Raw genomic sequence first — 19945 nt, 5'->3', positions numbered from 1 at the left:
GAGATGACAGCAGAGCACCAAGTAGGCAGTACCAGGGGTCCCCCATCATCCTTCTGACACCCTGCAGAAGCAGAGAGCCCCAGGCAGCAGGAAGAGCAGGGTGATGCATCCCAAAATACTGAGTGCTGTCTCCAATCCACTTTTATTCACAATCAGAAAATAACTTACCATACAATAACACAGGCACACACAGCACGGCCCTGGGCACCCTCCCCTCCAGCCATGACGCTGCAGTCCAAGCTGGCCCAAGGCCTGCCCTGGCAGAGGTGAGCCCCAGCCCGGGGAGCTGTGCCCCCTCTCTATCCCATGGGATGCTCCGTCCCCATCCCGTTCAGAGCACAGCCTCGCATGTGGCTGGAGGAACCTGTGCACAGAGCCGATATGCGTGTGTCCCCTCCCCTCCCACCCTGGGCTCCCCATGCCCTGCTGTCCCCCACCCCACCCTGCCCTGTCCCGCTGGGTGCCAGCGGGTGCTCCCCCATCCCCGTGCCCACCCTCCGCCCCCCGAGCGGTGCTGGTGTCGGCAGTCTGTACAGCATGGCCGTGCGCTCCCGGGGCTGGGAGCCTTGGTGCTCTGGTGCGGGGCCGGGTGGGCAGCAGGCAGCCCTGCCCTCCCTGGGTGACAACAAAGTGCTGATTTCAGAGGGTGCTGAGCATCTCCTCTCCCGCTCCCCTCGGAGCGGAGGAAAGCGGGTACCGTGGCTCCATCTCCCCCTCCCAGCGCCGATCCCCATCTCCCTCCCCCCCTCGGCAGGCAAGGCATACTTGTCCCTGGCACCTTGGGGTGGGCACCCATCCCTGCCCAGCTACTTGCAGACGCTGACCCACTCGGTGATGCGACACTCCTCGCAGGCCACGAAGCAGCACCAGTGGAACTTGCAGTTGCAGCGCTCGCTGCGCGTCTGCCGCAGGATGTTGTGCCCGCGGCCGCAGCACAGGCTCTCACAGTTGTCCATGCCTGGGCTGGTCTTGTTGCACAGGCGCCCTTGGGTGCCCAAGGAGTCCAAGGCTGGTTCCCGCTCGCAGAAGTCTGGCGACTTCTCAAAGTAAACCAGCTCGCTGATGCCAGCCCGGCGGCGATGCCGAGCGTGGCCCGGCTCCAGCTGCCCGGCGTTGCGGTTGTGGGGCCGGATGAGGGTGGCCCCGTAGAAGCGGTCCTTCAGCAGGGACCCCACCAGGCGAAACTCGGGCGTCACCTGCCAGCAAGTCTTCAGCTGGCAGCTCCCTGAGGTGCCGTGGCATTTGCACTTCCTCCTCATGTTGTCCATCACCACCTGGGTGGGGAGGGAAGGACAGGGTTTAGCATGGAGGAGACGTTTTCTGGGGTCTGGAGAAGCCATCATGGAGCTCTGGGTGGGTTGGCATTATGGGAACACCTAGCGCTGGCACGAGCAGTAATCAGAGCCCTAGAAGTGCAAAGCCAGGCAGGCTGCATCCTGTTGCTGTGCCCAGTGTCACCTATGTCCCACATCCTGCCGCTTCCCATCCTGGCAGTACCAACTGGCTTACACTCCAGCAAGGGATCAGCACCTAAAGGAGAAGGTGAGCTGCCTGACCACAAGGAGGAGAAGGAGGCTGGATCTCACCTTCCACTGTTGCTCGGCTCCAGCAACACCAACCTGAACACAGACCCCAGTCAAAAGCCAACATGGCTGCATCTTTGCAGCCCTGCTGGGACCCCCCCCCCAGTGCAGGGCTCCCCCAAAGCACCTCACGGGTCATTAGCACTGCAAGCAGGCAGTGGGAAGGATGCTTTCCCCTTCCCACAGCTTTCCTCTCATAACAGCCCAGTTGTGGGAGTCCCAGGAGCAGTTCTGCTTTCAACTCTTGCCTGCTTCCTTGCGGGAGCCCTGGGCACAGTGCCGGGGGCTGGAGGCAGCACTTCAGGGATCAGAGGGATGCTCACAGCCCTGACTTGTGGTCTGGGGAGGCCACAGTGAGGCCGCTGCCACACGTCCACCCCCCATGAGGGACAGGGTGCATGGGCTGGGCTGTGGCTGTCACTTGGACTGGCCGAGACAGTGGCTTGTGCAGGGGCCAGAGGCCAGTGCTGGGGCAAGGAGGACCTTGGGTTCCCTGGCTGGTGCTGCTGAGCTCCCAGGCTGCATGCTGGGGTGCCCCTAGGTCTCCCGTCCCTACAAGGAATGCTGCCAAGGGAAAGGGTTCATACTAAGCAACCTCCAGGGGAGCAGAGTGGCCGCACCATCCCTGCAAAACTTGGAAAGAGGCAGTTTATACCACCCTCTGCTCTGTCCCAACAGGGATTCCCTGCTGGGTCACATGCCCCTGCAAATCCCCTTCCCATGGGGATGCCCAAGCTCCTTCAGGAGCCAGGCTGGGGCTTGCAAAGACTGATCCTCCCCATCCCAGGCCATGCTCCAGTGCTCAGAGGGAGGCCAGGGGGCATGTGGCCCTGCATGAGGTCTCATCCCATGACACCAGCCCTGCCCAACTACCCAGCATTATGCCTGACACACTCTGCTCCTTCCTGCTTTCTCCCTGAGAGGGACTCATGTGCAAGGAGTGCTTTGTTTTGGTAGGAGTGGGTAGTTTTTACTCCTTGTTTTCTTGTTTTTGAGTAAATCTCCCTGTTGCTAAGCAGTTATGGTAATGAAGGCAGGTCAGGGAAACACGCCTGGAGCTTGGGGCACATGGCAGAGAGGGATGGGCTGGGCTGGAGTCTGGCTTTCATCCTGCTGAGAGTCCTGTCTCCTGCTGGGAACAGCCTCCTCCTTGCAGGTAATGAGCTGGCCGGCCTCTTTGCCATGCCCTGGGTGTGCCAGCTGGGAACACTGGCTGCTTGCCACTGTCCTTGCCATCATCCACGGGAACATGCTGGCACTGGGACCCAATCCTTTCCCACATTCCCTCACTGCTCCCTTGGGTGTACCAGGGAAAATCTGCATATAGTGCTGTGGCTGGGATGGTGACCACAGGGATGGAGGAGACAGCAGTGTCACAACTGGACAAGGGCTCATTTGTGGCAGCAGCTGGTCACAGCAGGGGCTGGAGAAGGCAATGGCTGTGTGCCATCTCCATCACTCAAGCCATCACTGCTGAGCATCCCAAGCCCCAGCACCACAGCACCCATCCATCTCTGCACAGGGACAGCTTGTTCTCCCTCCTGCAAGGGCAGCGCAGAGGGGACAGGACCCTGAGAAGAACCCATTTGAGCCTCTGCCCCATGCTTTTGCCATCAGATCTCCACACACCCCTATCCGGCCACGTCCTTCCCCCATCCCACCGACACCCAGGTTCAGCACATGCCTGGACTTGTGGTGCTTTCTTTTGCACATTCCCAGCTCCTCCCAAACATGCTCATAAGAGCTTTATCATAGCTCTTTGTTGTGAGGGTAATGGGTAGTTCCTGGCTGCCTTTCATCCTCTTCTGCTCTCTGATCTGGCAGGTTAGGAGGCCTTGCAAAGCCTCTTGCATGCTCCTGCTGCTCCTCAATGGGGAACTTGCTCCCTCCCAGGGATGCAGGACACCCAACTGAAGACCAAGGTGACCACTACTGCTATCAGAGGATGCTGTGCATCCCCTGCTGCTGTATCCCCCTTTCCAGCCTCATAGCTGGATGCAAGAGAGGGAAAAAATCAGAGTGTTTCTGCTTGGTTTCAAACCAAGGACCTGCCACGTGTCAGGCAAATGTGATAACCACTACACTACAGAAACCCACATTTTTTTGTCCCTGGCTGTGAACATTGGTGCCATTGTCACCCCCTCTCAGCATTGCATGGGCTGAGCTGGGACCCAGGCTTGCCCATCAGCAGAGTACCCTTGAGATACACTGCCCAGCATCAGTGAGGTAGGTGCTGGAGAGCCCTGAGTGTTGCAGATGCTTGGTCCATGGACAGGGATGGCACATGGTGTGCATGCCCACATCACTGCTTTGCTCAAGGGACTCAAGCTTCAGGACTTGGAATGGATGACCACAGAGCTGCTGCATCCAGCATGACCACTCCTTTCCTGGGAAATCCCAGCGGATTGTTCCTTATTACAGCAGAAAGAGGGTAGTAGGAGTGAAGAGGGCTTGGGTGGGTGTGGGATCCATGGCTTTGCTAAAAGAGTAGCCAGGGAGCTGAAGAACCCATCCCCAGGCAATGTGGATGGCCAGATCCAAACCCAGCAACAAGCAATGCACCACAGGCACAGAGCAGGCACAGCATTATCTTCTTGCTCCAATGCATGGCACCCAGAACCATCAAAACCCAACCTGCACACAGGCTCACACCCTCATCTCAACAGGGTTCCTGAGCTGGGCAGCCCATCTAGCCATTGCTTCCCCACCTGCACTGGTACCATCCTCTGCCTTATCCCTTTGGTCCTCCTCTGCCTCTGCTTCCAGCTCCTACGCTTCCTCCATCTGTTCAATCCTAGTCTCTGAAGCCACCCAGAGCTGACATGCTGACATTGCCAGTCCCATGCCTGCCTGCTCCCGGGGACAAGCAGAACCCTGACATTTTTGCTGTTGCCAGAACCCACAGGTATCGCATGGTGACATTTCCTTCATACAAATATTCCTTTCTCACCTTCCCCTCCTCCTGCAGGGAGCTGTGGGGCTTCCCTTGGGAAATGGACAATACAAATTTCTAAGCACTGCCAAGAATCCCAGAGGTTTGGGGCATGCAAAGCTGGAGGTGAGCCACAATGAGCCCTTGCAGCTAGAATTTGGATGGGAGGTCTTTCCTGGTTTGGGGCAGAGCAGCCTGCAGAGGATTTAGCTGCCTAATGCTGAGCGAGCCTTCACCACACACAAGCAAACAAAGCCAAACAAGCAAAAACCTCTGGCTTTCCCCAGGCATTTACAGCTTGGCCAATCTGGGACAGCTTTTTGGGGCAGTAGAGCTCAGGTCCAGCACCAGGGAAGGGCACACATCAAGGTCCTGCTCTGCAGCGTCCCCATCTCACAGCTGGCTTTAAGCATGCTCAAAGCATGTCTGAGCCATCCCAGGGAAACACTCCCTGTGGAATTCTGATCTTTAATTACTTATTCCCACAACCACTACACCTCCACCACTGCACTGCCCTGGCAGCATTTGGATAGGGTCATCGTGACAAATGTCCTGCTGGATCCATGGGGTGGAGAGTCCCTGGCACCTGCTGGGAGCAAAGCCAGGCAAAGAAAGGCAGCTGTTGTCCCAGCCCCTTCTGCCCGTGTGTGGCTTGTCTCCGATGTCAGGCTGCTTTTAAACACCAGCTTCTAGACAGAGCGAGCTACTAATTAGCACCTTTAAGGAGACCTGACATCATAAAACTGGTGGGGAGGCTGCCCTGCTTGCCTGGACAGGCTCCAGCACCCCCTTGGCCTGTCACCTCTGATCCCAAGAGGATGCTGCACTTCCCAGCTGGCATAAGCACTCACTGTCTGGCTCAGCCCTGCTCATATTGTCCTTCTCAGGGCACCATGTTCCTCTCATGCGGCAGAGCTGTAGAGCCTGTGCTCTGTCCCCATGGTGCTAATGATCATCTTTTCCCTGTCCACAGCTCCATCCCGCTGCTTCTGTCTGACACCAGTTCACCCAGTCCCTAAGAGGCAGGAGCTGGACACATTGCTGTGCCACCCACATAGCACTGATGCAGCACAGGCAGTTGACAGTGGCCTTGGGAAGTGTCCCTTGGCAGGGGGACAGCAGAGGTGCTCAGAAGTGACCTCCCCAGCAGAGAGGCTCAGGAGCAGGGCTGCACCACTGCTCTTGCTCTGAGAAAAACTGGGGAAAAGGAGTGCCTTGGGGACAATCCCAGCCTCTCCCACATGTTCCATGGCAGCCAGCATGAGCCACTTCCAGCCCTCCCATGCATGTCCCAAGGACCCTGTCCCAGTCACCATCAACCTGCACCCCATCCCAGTGCCCTGCTCACCTGCCGGCCCACACGGTTGTTGTGCAGCCTCATGCGTGAATGGATGTCCCTGTAGGTTTCCCGGGAATCGAGGAAATCCTTGGAAAACTTCTCCCCATAGTCCACATCGGGGCTGCACCCTCCCCATTCCCAGGAGTCCTGCAGACCGGGAGTCTCGGCCGGCATGTGCTCCATGTGCACCCCATGCACCATGCCTTTGCCACGGTTCATGGCCTCCAGCTGGAGACGATGCAGCTTCCGCCGAAAAGCCTCCTCGTCGCCCCGGCGCTTCTGGTCGCAGCCGCAGGCCTGCAGCTTGCCCAGGGCGCAGGCGTTGGACACGGCGTGCACCACCCCGGCCGCCGCGATGGCGTAGGCGAAGGCGCTCTCCCGAAAGCCTGCGGAGGAAGGAAGGAGAGGGTCTCAGCCTGGGCGGTGTCACCCCCATGGGGTGTTGGTTGAGCCCAGCATCACGCTGGGGTGTAGGGAGCTGGAGGCTGTGCTTGTGCCCTGCCTGGTTCTGATGCACCAGCTCCCACTGTAACCAACGAGCGAATCGCCACTTGGTGCTCTCCAGCCCCATCCCCACCAGGACACATTGCTGCCCTGAAGATCAGCCCTGCCCTGGCTGGGACCCCAGCTCCCACCATCCTCCTGCTCTCGCATTGCCCTGGGAGATGCCACTATAGCATTTCTCAGCCATCAGCATTATGAGTCCAATGGCAAAGGCAGTATCTCCTCCTCCCCTCCACTCAGAGTTTCGATTAAATATAACACCAGCTGAGGAATACTTCTGCTGAGGAATGGGCCATATCTGCTTGCCCAGGGTGCAGGATCAGGTACTAACAGGAGCAGGTAGCACTGCCTGTCCAGCCCCACCCATCTGCCCCTTCCCTCCCCGACCCCCACCAGCTCCCACAAGAAGCTCTAAATGTGATGCTGTGCTGGAAAAATCAAGCATCCCTGGTTAGTTAGAAAATGCCGTGACCACACCGCAGGGCCAGGGCCAGCAGCTGGTTGTCATTAAACGCTGGGAAGCAAGGGCGTCACCAAGTGGGGATGGGGTGGACAGGGACAAGGACAGGTCCTGTGGTGGGGGCTCTCTGGGGCTGCAAGCTGGGGCTGCCCAAGGGCGGCTTTGGCTTTGCTGCAGCTGGGTGAGGAGCCTCCCCTACCTGGGAAATTCTATGTAAAACACAAAGTAATGTTTTTATCTGTGGTTCCCTGGCCAAGCAGGGAGCCAGCAGTATCCTTTGCTTCAGTGCACAGTGACCGGCTCCAACATGAGGAGGGGAGGGAGAGCCAGATTTTGTGCCGTGGCTTCACACGTGAATAAATAAATAGCTGGAGTTCTCCAGCCTCCCTCTCTCCTTTGGAGAAGAACAGCTTGATCAGTCCTGGCTTTGCTACAGCTGAACAGATGAGAGGATTTGGGGTGTTTTCTCCAGTAGATCCATGTCATCGAATGGGGGGCTTGAGTGAGCACTGCAAAGCACAGATCCCAGGCATGGATCCACCAGCTCCCTGCTCCGTGGAGTCACAAGAGGTGAGGGTACAGCTGCTCCCCGCCGCTGTCACCCGTCCTGGGCGATGTTCCCCATCACGCATGTCTCCTTGGTGGTTCGTGCCGCCCGCTGAGCAAACGCTATGATCTTATTAAAAGGAAATGAAACGCGGCTCGGAAACCTGCGTTTAAAGTCATGCTGCTCTTTTGTGTGTTAATTTGACCCTGGTGCATTTAAAAAATTAACAAGGCGCTGCTTAAAAGCCAGTGGGAGCCTCTCCCAGCTTCCCCTCGGTGTGGGACAAGCTTGCTCTCAGCCTGCCTCTTTTTCCATGCACAAGTTGAACAACATTTTTCAGCAGGCAGGTAATGGGGCTGCTGGTGCGTACGCTGTGCAGCCTCCCCAGGGAGCGCGCTGGCAGGCAGCGCTGCAACACACCCACTTCGCTGCTAGAGCAGGGCAGCCTGAGTCTGGGGAACTTCAGCCCCCAAGTGAGTGATGCAGGATGGAGAACCAGCACAGGAAGCTCTCCAGGATCCCCAAATCCTCCCCGTATCAGTTCTTCATCCCCAAAATCTGGACGATCTCCAGCCCTTCATGAGGCAAACTCGGGCACAGCCCAGGAGCAGGGACTTGGCGCTGCCACCTCGCTTGGCATCCCTGGCACTTTGCACAGCCAGTACCCGGGGACAGTGGCAGCAAACCCTCCGCCTGCCATGACACCCTCCTCTTGGCCCTGCCTTTCCGTTAGCCTCTTTCTCACACATTTCTCCAGCTTAACAAGTAATTTCCCATGTGGCATCTCCTTAAGATCCCTTCTGGAGCCCAGACAGAAACTCTACCCCACCCAATTTGTCTAGGAAGCCCGTCTCCTTACAAGTAAAGAGGCCAGGTTTGTTCGGTGCCCTCCAAGGTTGGGAAACCCCTGGGGTCAGGCCCCAGCTCTCCTCATTCCTCTGCTGTTCTCCAGCCACACACAAGCTGACGGTTGAGGCACAGGTCCTTGTCCCTGGAGCTCTCATCCCCCAGGCTGCAGGCAGGAAATGGTCTAGCTCCCAGGACTTGACATCGCAGTGCTCTGGGAGTCTTGTCCCCTTCTCACTGTGGTCATTTTCCTACTCAGTATCGCTCTGCCTGGCTCTGCTGCTCCTCCCTGCATTCTCCTCTCTTGGGAAACTATGAGCAATGGGGAGGAGGGGACAGGGCAGAGCTGGGACCGTAGCAGCCATGCCAGCGAGGTTCTGCTTGGAGGTTCAGTTTACATTCCTTACTCTACCCCAGCTACACCAGAGCCCAGAGGATTGCAGCAGAGCAGCGAGCAACATGGCTGGAGGCGACAACCACTGGCCTCATGGGCTCGGCAAGGGTGGGAGCTTCCAGGAACCGCAGCACAGCGCAGCATGCAGCAGCCAGCCCTTTCAGAGGGAGGTTCTCCAGCTGCCCCAGCCCCCTAAGACCTCAGCGGTGATGTGTGAGTCACCAGATCCCTCCAGAGATCGCAGAAGAGGTTGTAGCTGTGGGAGGTATGAGGGGAAGTATTGCATCCTGCAAGGAAGAGGGAATGGAGGACACCACTGCTGGCATCCAGCCTGCCATGTACTTAAAGTACTGTGCTGGGCATGGAGAATGGATGTGAAATCTTGGCCTGAGGTCAGATACCAAAGCAGCTTTTTTAACTGAGGAAAATTTTCCCTGTCAGGGTGCACTCAGGAAAAGGAGCATCATTCAACAGGACCCCAAGTCCCAGCTGGCACTGGCTCTGCCACGGATGCTGCAGTTTCTCCATCTCTCATACGGATGCAGGATGAAGGCAACAGACCTGGCTCAGGCTGAGGGCTCCATAGTCTGCTGGGGTAGGAACAGCTGGACTCATGGCCATCATCTCATGGCTCACCATCACACCCAAGCAGCAACACTTTCCCAGCACCACACCAGCTGGGTGGCATTGAGGAAGCTGGCAGGATAGCCTTGTTCAGGAGCACCTCAGGGTACCCCAGGGATGCTCAGCCTCCATAGGCAGCACCCTGCTGCCACAATGCTGGCAGCATGTCACCCCAGACCCAATGGCTGGTGAGACGGCAGAGAGCTTCCCCCACCACCTCCTGCGAGGCCCGCGGAGACGGCCAGTCCCGACACGCCACCTCTCCCCCAGCCCCGCTCCCTCCCCTCTCCCTAATTAAACTGCAGGTGAACCTGCCAGGGTCTGGCCCACCGCCAGGCAATGAACGTCTCCCTGCAGATCCCAACTTGCCTCCCTGCTCCTCCTTGAGTGTGCCGGGGACAGCCCTCACTCCCCGTCAGCCCACAGCGTCCCAAAGCCAGTGGCCCTCACTGCTCTGCAGGCTGCAGGGAGCAGGGCTCAGCCCCCTGCACCTCCTGGAATGCTGCACTGTCCCCAGGGTCTTGCTTGCCACCATCGGGTTGGGTAAAGGCCCAGAGGATGGGGCACCCACAGGGATGCAGCCGAGAATCTGAAGCAGATGCACTTCAAGGCCAGGTGGGCTAAGCCCTTGGCTTGCCTGGGGGCATCAAAAACGCTGCCAGCAGCCCAGCTGCAACTGTGCAAGGCCAGGCACTGCAGTCTGAAGGCACTGGAGCTTGGCTAGGGCTCTGCAGAGATGGGTGCTGGGGTTCTGAGTTCAGTTGCACCTCCTTGGACAGCTGAAACAGCACCTGCCTCCCTCCCCACATGGCAAAGCCTCCCCAGGCTCTGCCTCGCAGCTGGCTGTGCTCCAGAGCCTGGCATTTCCAGCCTTGCAGGGAGTTCCCCCCTTCTTGCTATACAAAACCAAGGTTTGGCCATTGCCACCCCTGGGCACCAGTGAGACTTTCTAAAGAGGGTACAGGGCATGCAAGCATCACCCGTCCCTCCACAGGCTGCAGGAGGAACAGCAGGATGCTGCACTCCAGACCCATGTCCTCTACAGCCATGCACCCCCGGGGGCCTTCAGGAACATGTAGCCACTCTGTGGGGGTTCCATTTCTTTCAGAGCTCCATAGCTCCATATTGATGGGGTTGGGATGGGCAAAGGAGAATGGTCAGGGAAGAGGGATCCCTCCGCACACCTCAGACAGCCCTGCCTGGCAGATGGACAGTCCCAGCCCTGCTGGCACCATACCAGACAAGGACAAGGGCTTAAGGAGCCACCACCATCCACAGCTTAAATTTTTAGGCCTGCACCCAAGCATGGTTCAGCCCAGTCAAGCTACACAGTGCCCAGTAGCCCACAGATGCTATTGGAGGGACCACACACCAGGCCACCCTCTCCAGCAAGGTGGACCCTATTGTGCTGCAAAGGCAGAGAACCTGTCTCAGTTACTGGTGCAAATGCAACCACCTGCCTCCACCTCTCTGCTCCATCTTCCTGCATATGTCCCTGGGACCAGGAGAGGACCAGTGCTGGCACTTGGAGGGAGAGGGAGGGATGGCAGGGAGGGATGGAAACAGAAAGAAGACTGAAGTGTGCTGGCAGGGGTGAAAGTGCCAGAGAATGGTCAGGAGAGTGGAGAGGACACAGGCAGCCAGCCAAGGAGCCATGGAGGACAGGAGAAGGTTTTGCTATGGCAATGCTGAGCCTGGATGCACATGGAGGGGACATGGATCAAGGAGGATGGAGGTGCAGCTGGCACTGAAAGCTCAGCAAAGGGTACAAGGGACACCCCATGGCTACAGGATCAAAAGACAAAACCAGAAAAACCCACAGTTCATGAGGGTGTCTGGAAAAAAAAAAAAAAAAAAAAAAAAAAAAAAGAGGATTTTTGAGAGCAGGAGTGACAAATCCCTGGGCACCCCCTCTGCTCACCTTCTGCTAACCTGTTTTTGTGCCTTGCAGCCACTGTACCCTGCACCCCAGAGCAGGTCTGTGCTCTGCCCAGGATGCTCTCAGGATCCCTGTCACTTAGCAATGCTGCCCAGAAGCCCTGCCAGATTCCCAGCCCTGCCTCCTTTGAAGCCTCCCTCCTCCTTCCTGGCTCCTCAGGGCTAGCACTAAAACTTCTGGGATCAGATCAGCGGAATGGGGAGACAGGCACTAGTTTTCCACTGTCCCCTGCTCTATCCCCCTGGTGAAAGCCCTCTGGCTGTACTGAGCAGGTGGATACGTGGGATGGGTGGCCGGCAAGCGCCAGCACTGCATCCCGGATGGCTCATACCCGGGCTGGGGAACATGGGAGAGATGCAGGAAGGCGGGGCAGAGATGGGGAGCGGAGCAAGCAGGGAGAGCGGCAGGGAGAAACCAGCTACAAATAATTTAAAGTGAGATTTACGCACGGCTGAACTGATGGCAGAAGAAGTGGGAAAAGGAATGAAAGATTAAAGGGGTCTGTCACTTTGGGTTACAAACAATGATCCTACGAGCACGTTGCATTCACGGGCATGGCAAGGACGGGGAAGAGAGTGGAGCAGAGTCCTGGTCCCTGGGGGTGAGATGCATTAATTCCTGCTGCAGGGAGCTTGCACCCCTCACTTCCACCACTCATCTCTCCTCCAGCATGGGGCTCAGGATATGCACCCAGCATCCCTGCTCTGATGGCTGTGTCCATAAAAACTGCAAGGTGGATCTCAGAGCTCCAGCTCTGCTACTGAGCTACATGAGTGGGCTCAAAGCAGACCAGGGCACCAGCCTCAAGACTTGCTCCACACCAGAACAGCTCTGAGCAAACTACATGAGATGGCCTGGGTGCTTGGGGCTCATCCCACACTTTCTACTACCAAAAGAGAAGTTCTGCGAGGTGCTCATTTGCTCTGCTGCACCAGCCCTATCTCCATCCTTCCCCAGTGCTGGATCTTCATCCCAGGGAATTGCAAGCCACTGGTTCTATGAAGCTGAGCTGAGCCATATCCAAGAGCTCAGGACTGGGGCTGTGAAAGTTCCTGCACCTATGGTCGTGGCCCTGAAAGCAGGAAGGGCTGCAGTGGAACCTGAGACAAGAGAGCTGAAAGTCACCAGCTACCACCAGACGTGGTGGGCTGAGGGAGGGATGCAGAAGGTCAGTGCTACCTGCTGCTGGAACTTCTCACCCAGCCTGGTGGGTCCTGCAGCAGGGAAGTTTGACTGGGTGTGTAAGCAACTTGAGCCAGCAAGTCAGTGTCTCCTGCCGCCTGAGGAGACTAGAAGTGAACCACATTCCTCAGAGGACCTGGAAATACCTCGATGCTTATCAGGGCTGACGGTCCCCACCCTCCCTGCCAGGCCCTAACCTGGGTGCTGTTCAGAAGGCAAGAGACACTGCACTTCTCCAGGCACCAACAGCTGGTCCACGACAGGACTGCAGCCCTCGTGCTACAGGTGCTCCAAGGTAGCATCCCCTCCAGTAAGGCTTTGCCCATCTGCCCTGGACATGAGGAACCTCCTGGCATGAAAACACTCCTGTGCTCTCCTCTCCAGCCATCTCCCCACCTGCTACATCTGTCTGGTTGCTCCTTCTGCTCCCTTCCTGCGAAGGCATGTAAGTCTCAAGCTGCCAACCTCTCCTCTGTGAGACTCTACTCGCAGTCCCAGGGAGAGATGTCACAAGGATGCAGAAGGATATCTGGGGGACAGAGGCACCTCTCTGCTGGGCACCAGACTAGGACACTAACAAAGGGGGAAGGTGAGCAGCATCTTTAACAGTCTTCTCCTTCCTCAGGAGCTGGAGAAGTGATGTGTTTGCTGGGCACCTTGCCTGACCTCAGCACCCTGTCTTCCCTCTGCAACCTGCCTGCCTGCCACTAGCAACACATAGGTCTCTCCTGCCCACAGCCTGGGGCAATGCGACCTTTGGTGCGTGCCAGGGCCCAGGCTGCAAGAAGGGTACTTAGGTGAGAAGGTACATTCGAGTCCTACAGAAGGTCCAATCAGGTCACAACCCTGATCTGTACTGTGCAGGGCAGCCCCCCTACACCCTCAGAGTCTGCTCCTGTGGGAGAGAGTACCAACTTGGGAGGCTCTGCTAGATGCAGAGCTGACCATACTTGTGAGGGAGATGAGATCCTCGCACTGGGGCTCAGCAAACTGTGGAGGGCCAGGAGAGCTCTCTCAGAAGCACAGGTGGGTACTCTGTGGGATAATGAGCTCCCAGGACAGCCTGTCTCCCTGACCCTCTGTGCCACCATGCTCCAGGATCCCACAAAACACAGAGTCCTCAGCTCTCTGCAGTGGGGAGCCAACAGAAAGGCGTGACACCAGGGTGATGGGCTCACAGAGCTACGTCCCATTAGCTAAGGGTGTTTCTGCTCACCATGATGCACTGAAACACCATCCCCACAGTAGGAATGAGCCAAAATGCTCACTGCATCCACCAAACCAAAACCCAGAGCACAGTATTCACCTTCAGACTCACCAGCTGTGCTGCACACCCATGGCACTTCTCCAAACACCTGCCTACACTTCACTGGGGAGAAGATGCCAGGAAGCAGTGGGGCCTGGAAGGAGCCTGGGGAGCAGCTGGGCAGGGTGGAGCAGCTCAGGCCAAGGGCCAGCACAGGTACAAAGGTGTATGGAGAAGAGCCCAGCTCTGCCACAATGCAGTGCTGGTTGGTCTGGCAGACCTTGAAGTTTCTCAGGCTCTGTCTGTCTGCATCCATGGGGATGCTGAAGAGCTGGCCTGGTCCCCTGGACCAGGGAAGACCTGTGTAGGGGTGCCTGGGGAGCCCATGAGGGGTCCTGAGAGCAGCGACTGGGCAGAGGGAGAGGGAGGAGACCATCCAGCCCTTACCTCTGCTGAAGATGATGCTCTCGTAGGGGATCTTGTTCTTGGTCTCAAGGCTGGAGCAGTTCCAGCGCTGGTCCCGGAACTGGTGCTGACACTCGTGGATAGCGATCTGGATGCCCTGGATGGCCGAGGCGGTGACGTCGGGGTGTCGCACGCACACCTCCAGCTGCCGCCGCGTCAGCCCCGGCAGGGTCAGGCACACCGTGTTGGCGTTCAGCACTGGCTCCGACGGCAGCTTCAGGCCCAGGATCTCATTGGAGCAGGAGCTGGGAGGGAAAGGGAAACCTGTGATTTCCAAGCAAGCAACGTACCAACCACTCACTTCCCTTGTGGGAACACATGGGATGGGGAGATGCTCCTCTCCTTAGACTGTGCCCACTGCCTGCAAGGGTCACACAGCAGGGTAGGCTGGGATTGGAAAGGAGGAGAAAAGGTGAGGGGCAGAGGAAAGGATCAGCTACAAAGGCTAGTGGTCCCAGGGCCAGAAGTGCCCCTCTCCTCCCTATCCCTGGGCACAATGACAAGCTCAGCCAGGCAGAGATGCTCTAGCAGCACTGGGGCCTCAGTCCTCTCCAGCCGTGTTGGCACAGCCTGGACATCCTGGCAGCCTGTGACCGGCAGCAGGGCAGAATCTCCCAGGGCTGCCACTCCTTCTGCATGATCCTCTGGGGCTCTTCAGCTCCAGCCACGCAGTGCAGACTCTCGGGTCTCCCCCTGGGAGAATCTAGAGACCCTGGAGCAGGAGACCCATCCCAGGTCCAGCTGCTGGTCCCTGTTTGCTGGCTGATCCCCTCCCTTCATCTCCTATGTCCCTCTGACACCACTGGTCCTCACAAGGGAGGTAACTAGAGGGACCAGCTTTTACATGCCATCTCTGCTGGGACATTCAGAGCCAAGCACCCTAGCAAACACCCTCAAGCTCCCAGCAACAATCCCAAATCCACTGTCACATCCCAGCCCCACCGACTTGGTGCCTGTCACCACAGAAGCACAGAGACCAGCAGCTGGATGGGTGTAAGGGGAGGCATGGGCTGCAAGTGCTAATAAAAGTAGAGGTGCTGCCTGTGGAAACAGGGAGGTAGATGGAGTGTGGGGAGATGGGCAAAGCACAACAAGAGAGACGTGCCTGCAGCTAAGACAGTGGTACACAGGATGGACAGATGCAGAAAGGGAGTTGGAAGGGGAGGAACTGTCTGCTCAGCTCCAGGGAATGGCTTGAAGGATCCTGGGATTCACAATGTTCAAGAAGAGGACCTGCAAAGCGAGCAGCTTGCAGCATGATGCCCAGGAGCATCCTGCAGCTTGCAGAGGGTCCATAAAGGGCTTATAACTGCCCCACTCCTTGCTCAGGATCTCAGTCCCTGCTGAGAGCTCTCTCCAGGTAGGGTTCCCTCTTTCACAGAATGGGCAAGAGCTGGGTCTCTGGGAGGAGCAGGAGCTGGAGCCTTTTGAACCTTGATTACAGAAATCAGACCTGGAGGAGGATGCTGGAGAAAGGACTGCAACTGCCTTACAGCACAGCCAGCTCTTGGGGAGAAGGTTTACTATCCCTCCACACCCCAAATCCTGTGAGCCTGGTGCAGATGCACGGGCAGAAGCAGCTCTCAGGAACCAGGGACTGACTTCCCCAGCTCAGTGCTCACCCAGCTCTGGAGGAAGGGCTCAGCCCCAGGGTCCCTGCTGAATTACAGCCTGCTCAGGGGGGAGGGGGAGCTGTCAATCAGGTTGCTGCTTTCTCCAGCTTTCCAAGGGTATTTATACCCACCCCACCACTTGACAGGTGATGTGTGGGTCTGCCCCAGTGCAAACCCACGGTGACTCCAATACGGAGAGTTGGTGGGGTGGGGGTGGGGGAAATGGAGAGATGCAGAACGAAAAAGGGCACATCTCTCCAAAGCCTCAGGAGGAGGAGAATAGTCTGCCCAGCTCCTGAGCTTATTCACACTGTCGAAAAAAGCCGTGGCTGAGAGGGGACAAGAAGCAGGTCTGCAGCTACCATCATCCCCAAACCCAGCAGCTCCTGCCCCAAGCACTGCTGGGACAGTCGCAGTTTCCCTTTTGTCCCCTGCCTGTCGTGAGGCAGCCACAGCACTTTCCACTTTCTCCCAGGGCATCCCAGGAGGAGGCAGTTATGGCCCTTCTCCCCACCTCATAGAAGGGAAACTGAGGCAGAGGCCCTTGTCTAGGACCCCAGAGAGCAGAGGGCAGGTCCTTCTGCCTCTTGCTCCACCCAGGGCTCAGGGGAGCCAGGGACCGTCAAGGAACTGTCACTGTCACCCTCCCTAGGAGGACATAGTGCTCCCCCCAGCTCTCTTCCCCCTTGAAATCTGGATTTAAACTTGATTTCACGGTGACAAGCCCCCAGGTCACAGGCTGCAGCGGCTGCTGCTTTAATTAATACGAGTCCCAACGTTAACAAATTATATTTAAAGGGGCTGGGGGAAGGGCGGGGGACACCCCCCCTACTCATACCAGCACCAGGGTTAACCCCTGGCTGCCTACAGCGCATAGATTTGGGAGCCGGCAGAGGGGAGCTTCCAGGGACCCAGGGGAGACGGAGCCAAACAGGGGTGGTGAGTGTTGGGGGGCTTTTTTTGTGGACGGCAGGCGGCCCCCTCTTACCCCCCTCGTTTTGGGGATCGTTGGAGCCGGTGAGGGGATGCAGGTGGATCCGCCGCCTCGGTGCGCGCCCCTGTGGTCCGAAGCCCAAAGGCACCCATCCCGTGGGCAACGTCCCCCAGGATAGTGGCATCCCCGCCGGCATCCCCCCTGGCCTCCGCGGTACACCCCGGCAGCGAGGCCCGTTCTCCGCCTAGGGAGAGCGGGGAAACTGAGGCAGGCAGAGGGAGCGCTGGGGAGGCGGCGGCGGGCGGGGAGAGGGGACAACCTCCCGGAGCAGGGGAAGCCGCGCATCCCGCCTGCGCTCCGCCAGGACAGGGGGGGAAGACGGAGGGGGAGCGGCCGCCTTGACAGCGCCCTGAACGGGGGTCTGCAGCCGTGCGGAGCCCGGCTGGGGCGGCAGGACCCCCTCGGAGCACCCTGGGCAGCCCGCCCCGGCGCGGGGCTGGGCGCGGCGGCTTCTCGGCGCCCTCCCCGCGGGGCCGGGGCGCTCAGCGGCGGCAGCGGCGGCGGGGCCGAGGGGGCAGCTCCTACCTGGGTACCCAGAGGCTGAGCAGCAGCGAGCAGAGTCCGTGGGCCAGGGCCGGGCGCATCTTCGCTGGGGCAGCGGCTGTGCGGGCTGCGGGCGGGCGGGCGCCTTTGGGGCAGGGGCGGCGGGGCTCGGCGCTGCTCTCTGCCCGCTTTGTTTGTTGTGGGTTGTTTGCTTGTTTGTGTTTTCCCCTCTCCTCCCTCTCACTGGCTCCCTGCGCGCTGGGGCTCGGCTCGCCGGGGCGGCTCTGCCATCCTCTCGGGATGCCCCCCCCCGCCTCCCGCCGCCCCGGCGCCCGCCGAGCCCGGCGAGGGCTGCTCGCCCCCCGCCCTGCCCTCCGCCTCTCCGCCGCGCTCAGCCCCCCGGCTCAGCCCCCCATGGCGGGACGCGCCGGGGGGCCGGGGGGGCCCTCGGCCCTCGGGGCGCGCTCCCCCGCAGCTCCCCAGGGCGCCCCGGGGCTCCGGGGCCGCGGCGGGCGTGGGCAGGGCTCGCCGGGCGAGCGGTGCTGCGGCTCCCGCGGGGCCCGCAGGCACATGGGGAGCCGCGGCCCCCCCGCCGCCCCTCGCCGCCGGTGTCGCCGGGCCGCCGGCGGAGCGGGCAGGGTCGCGGCCGGAGCGCCCCGGGAGCGCTGGGCGCGGAGCGGCGGCGGCGGTGGCTCTGCCTGGGATCGCGCTGCGCCGAGCATTACTCAGCGCCCGGAGCCCGAGTCCCGACACGTCCAGACAGGAGCCCGCGGGGGAAGGACGGGGCAGAGGGTGGCAGCGGGGCGGGGAGCCGCCGTGTCGCACGCAGCCTGCCGGGGAGGGAGCGGGCGGCGGGGGGGCCAGCGGCGGCCTCGGGGGGAGCGAGCACGGCCGGCGGGGAGTGGGCGCAGGGAGTGGGGGGCGCGACGTGGAGTGAGCACAGCGTGGGGAGTGGGCACGGGGAGTAGAGGGGCTGTGTGTGGTGTGGGGGAGTGTGCAAGGCGTGGGCAGTGGGCACAAGCAGTGGGCACGGGGGAGTAGGGGGAGTGTGCACGGTGCGTGGGGTAAGCGTGTACAGCGTGGAGAAGCGCCTGTGGTGGGTGTGCACAGCCTGGAGGAGTGTGCACAGGGAGTAGGGTAAGTGTGCATGGCAGGGGGAGGGAACGCCTGGCGTGGGGCGAGCATGTGCGGTGTGGGGATTGAGTGGTGAGGGGTGAGTCTGCGTGACCTGAGGGTAAGTGTAGGGGGCTGCGTGGGGTGTGCAGTGGGTGTGCGTGAAGTGGGAGAATATCCACAGGGACCTGGGGAGTGTGCAGTGTGCGGGAGTGTGCACAGGGCATGCATGGGGGCAGGCTGCTGTGGGCATGGGGGGAGTGGAGGAGTGTGCATAGGGTATGGGGTGAGTGTGCACAACACGGGTAAGTGTGCACAGAATGGGATAAGCATACTCAAGGTGTGGGTGAATGTGCACAGCGTGAGGGTGCTCAAAGGGCGGGTGATTGCACAGGGTGTGGGGTGATTTTGCATGGCATAAGTGAGTGTACATGGTCCATGGATTGCACATAGTGGGGGTGAGTGTGCATGCTGGGGTGGGCATGCATGGAGCATGGAGAACATGTGAGTGGTGAGGGTGAGTGTACATGGGGTGTGAGGTGAGTATGTGCAATTTGAGCAAGTGTGGACAGTATGGTTTGAGTGTGATTGGGGTATAATGTGAATATGCAGGGTGTGCCTGACATGGGGAAGTGTGCATAGGGTATGGAGAGTGTGTGTTGTCGGGGGGGTGTGGGGAGTGAGTATGCATGGGGAGAAGGGTGTGCATTGGGTGGGATACGTGGGGTTATGAGAAGTGGGGATGAGTGTGCTCATGGTGCAGGGTGTGCATAGGACACTGGAGGTGCACAGAGGTACATGCATGGGAGCTGGGGATGCCTGGCATGAGCTGGGGGACTGCCGGAGAGTGTCCCTGCCAGCCTGAGGCATGTGGTTGCCTGTGTGCAGAAGGGTGTGAGTGGCATGTGCAGGGGGTGTGATTCTGTGTGTGTGGGCACGTGTTCAGCCCATGGAGGTATCAGGCCCATTTTGGGCTCCCCCAGCCCAGTGCTGAGGCAGCACTGTTGGACTGATGCCTTCAGAGGAGCCGTGGCTGTGGCTCTAGCTTCCCTTAACTGGAACGTTGAGGGCTTCCTGTCTGGACTTTCCCACAAGCCCTTCTGGGCTGGGCACCCAGGTTGTACCTGTCTCCTTGGCACCATCGCCCCAATACTCAGTACCCCTGTCCCTCATGGGGTCCCACTGAGCAGGAAGTCTCCCATCTGGGAGCTGTGCAGTGGCCTTGTAGGCTGTCCTTGTGTTCTGCTGCTGCTCCCCTGGGGACAGGAGGTTGGTAACTCAGCAAACACCCTCTGCCCCAGTGCAGTCCCTTCCTGATCATGGTGACACTCAGTGTTCCCTGAGTTTTGGTCCTCACCCCAGTGCTACAGAGGGGCTCCACTTGGGTGCTGGTAGCTGAGGGGTGGCAGGCAGTGCCCCCACAGCTCCTAGTGCCCCAAGCTGCCATGTTCGTGCTGTAAACAGCCAGGCAGCAGCTGGCAAAGCTCACTCCCCCCGGGCGGACACCGTGCGCTCCGAGCTGGCACAGCAGCGCTGGTGGGGGCTGCCAGCACCGCTTGCGTGTCAGTTCCTGTTTGCACCGGGGAGGAAAATACATTTCCTTTGGGAAATGAGTTGCAATCTGGGGTTGGGCCCGAAGGCTGTGCTGTGCCTCCTAGGGACTCTGGGTGCAGGGGAATGG

General features: G+C 59.3%; 1 protein-coding gene across 1 annotated transcript; it reads right to left on the bottom strand.

The window, feature by feature from the left end:
* Window positions 1-806: 806 nt before the first annotated feature.
* On the bottom strand, window positions 807-17252 carry WNT10A (Wnt family member 10A). Its single transcript, XM_051623302.1, has 4 exons — window positions 17194-17252; window positions 14044-14306; window positions 5864-6240; window positions 807-1274 (listed from the first exon to the last, which is right to left on the bottom strand). Exons 1-4 carry the CDS (start codon window positions 17250-17252, stop codon window positions 807-809), a joined length of 1167 nt encoding a protein of 388 aa, XP_051479262.1.
* Window positions 17253-19945: the final 2693 nt, after the last annotated feature.

The sequence above is a fragment of the Apus apus genome, chromosome 6, assembly GCF_020740795.1.
Source record: "Apus apus isolate bApuApu2 chromosome 6, bApuApu2.pri.cur, whole genome shotgun sequence".
NCBI lineage: Eukaryota > Metazoa > Chordata > Aves > Apodiformes > Apodidae > Apus > Apus apus.
Note: the sequence above shows the minus strand (reverse complement) of the source record. Positions and strands in the feature narration are given on the sequence as shown.

Coding starts and splice junctions, on each gene's coding strand:
- WNT10A (XM_051623302.1), bottom strand. CDS start 17,252: ATGCGCCCGGCCCTGGCCCACGGACTCTGCTCGCTGCTGCTCAGCCTC. Junction 14,307..17,193: donor CTCAGCCTCTGGGTACCCAG/GTAGGAGCTGCC, acceptor TTTCCCTCCCAG/CTCCTGCTCCAATGAGATCC. Junction 1,275..5,863: donor ACAACCGTGTGGGCCGGCAG/GTGAGCAGGGCA, acceptor CTCCCCACCCAG/GTGGTGATGGACAACATGAG.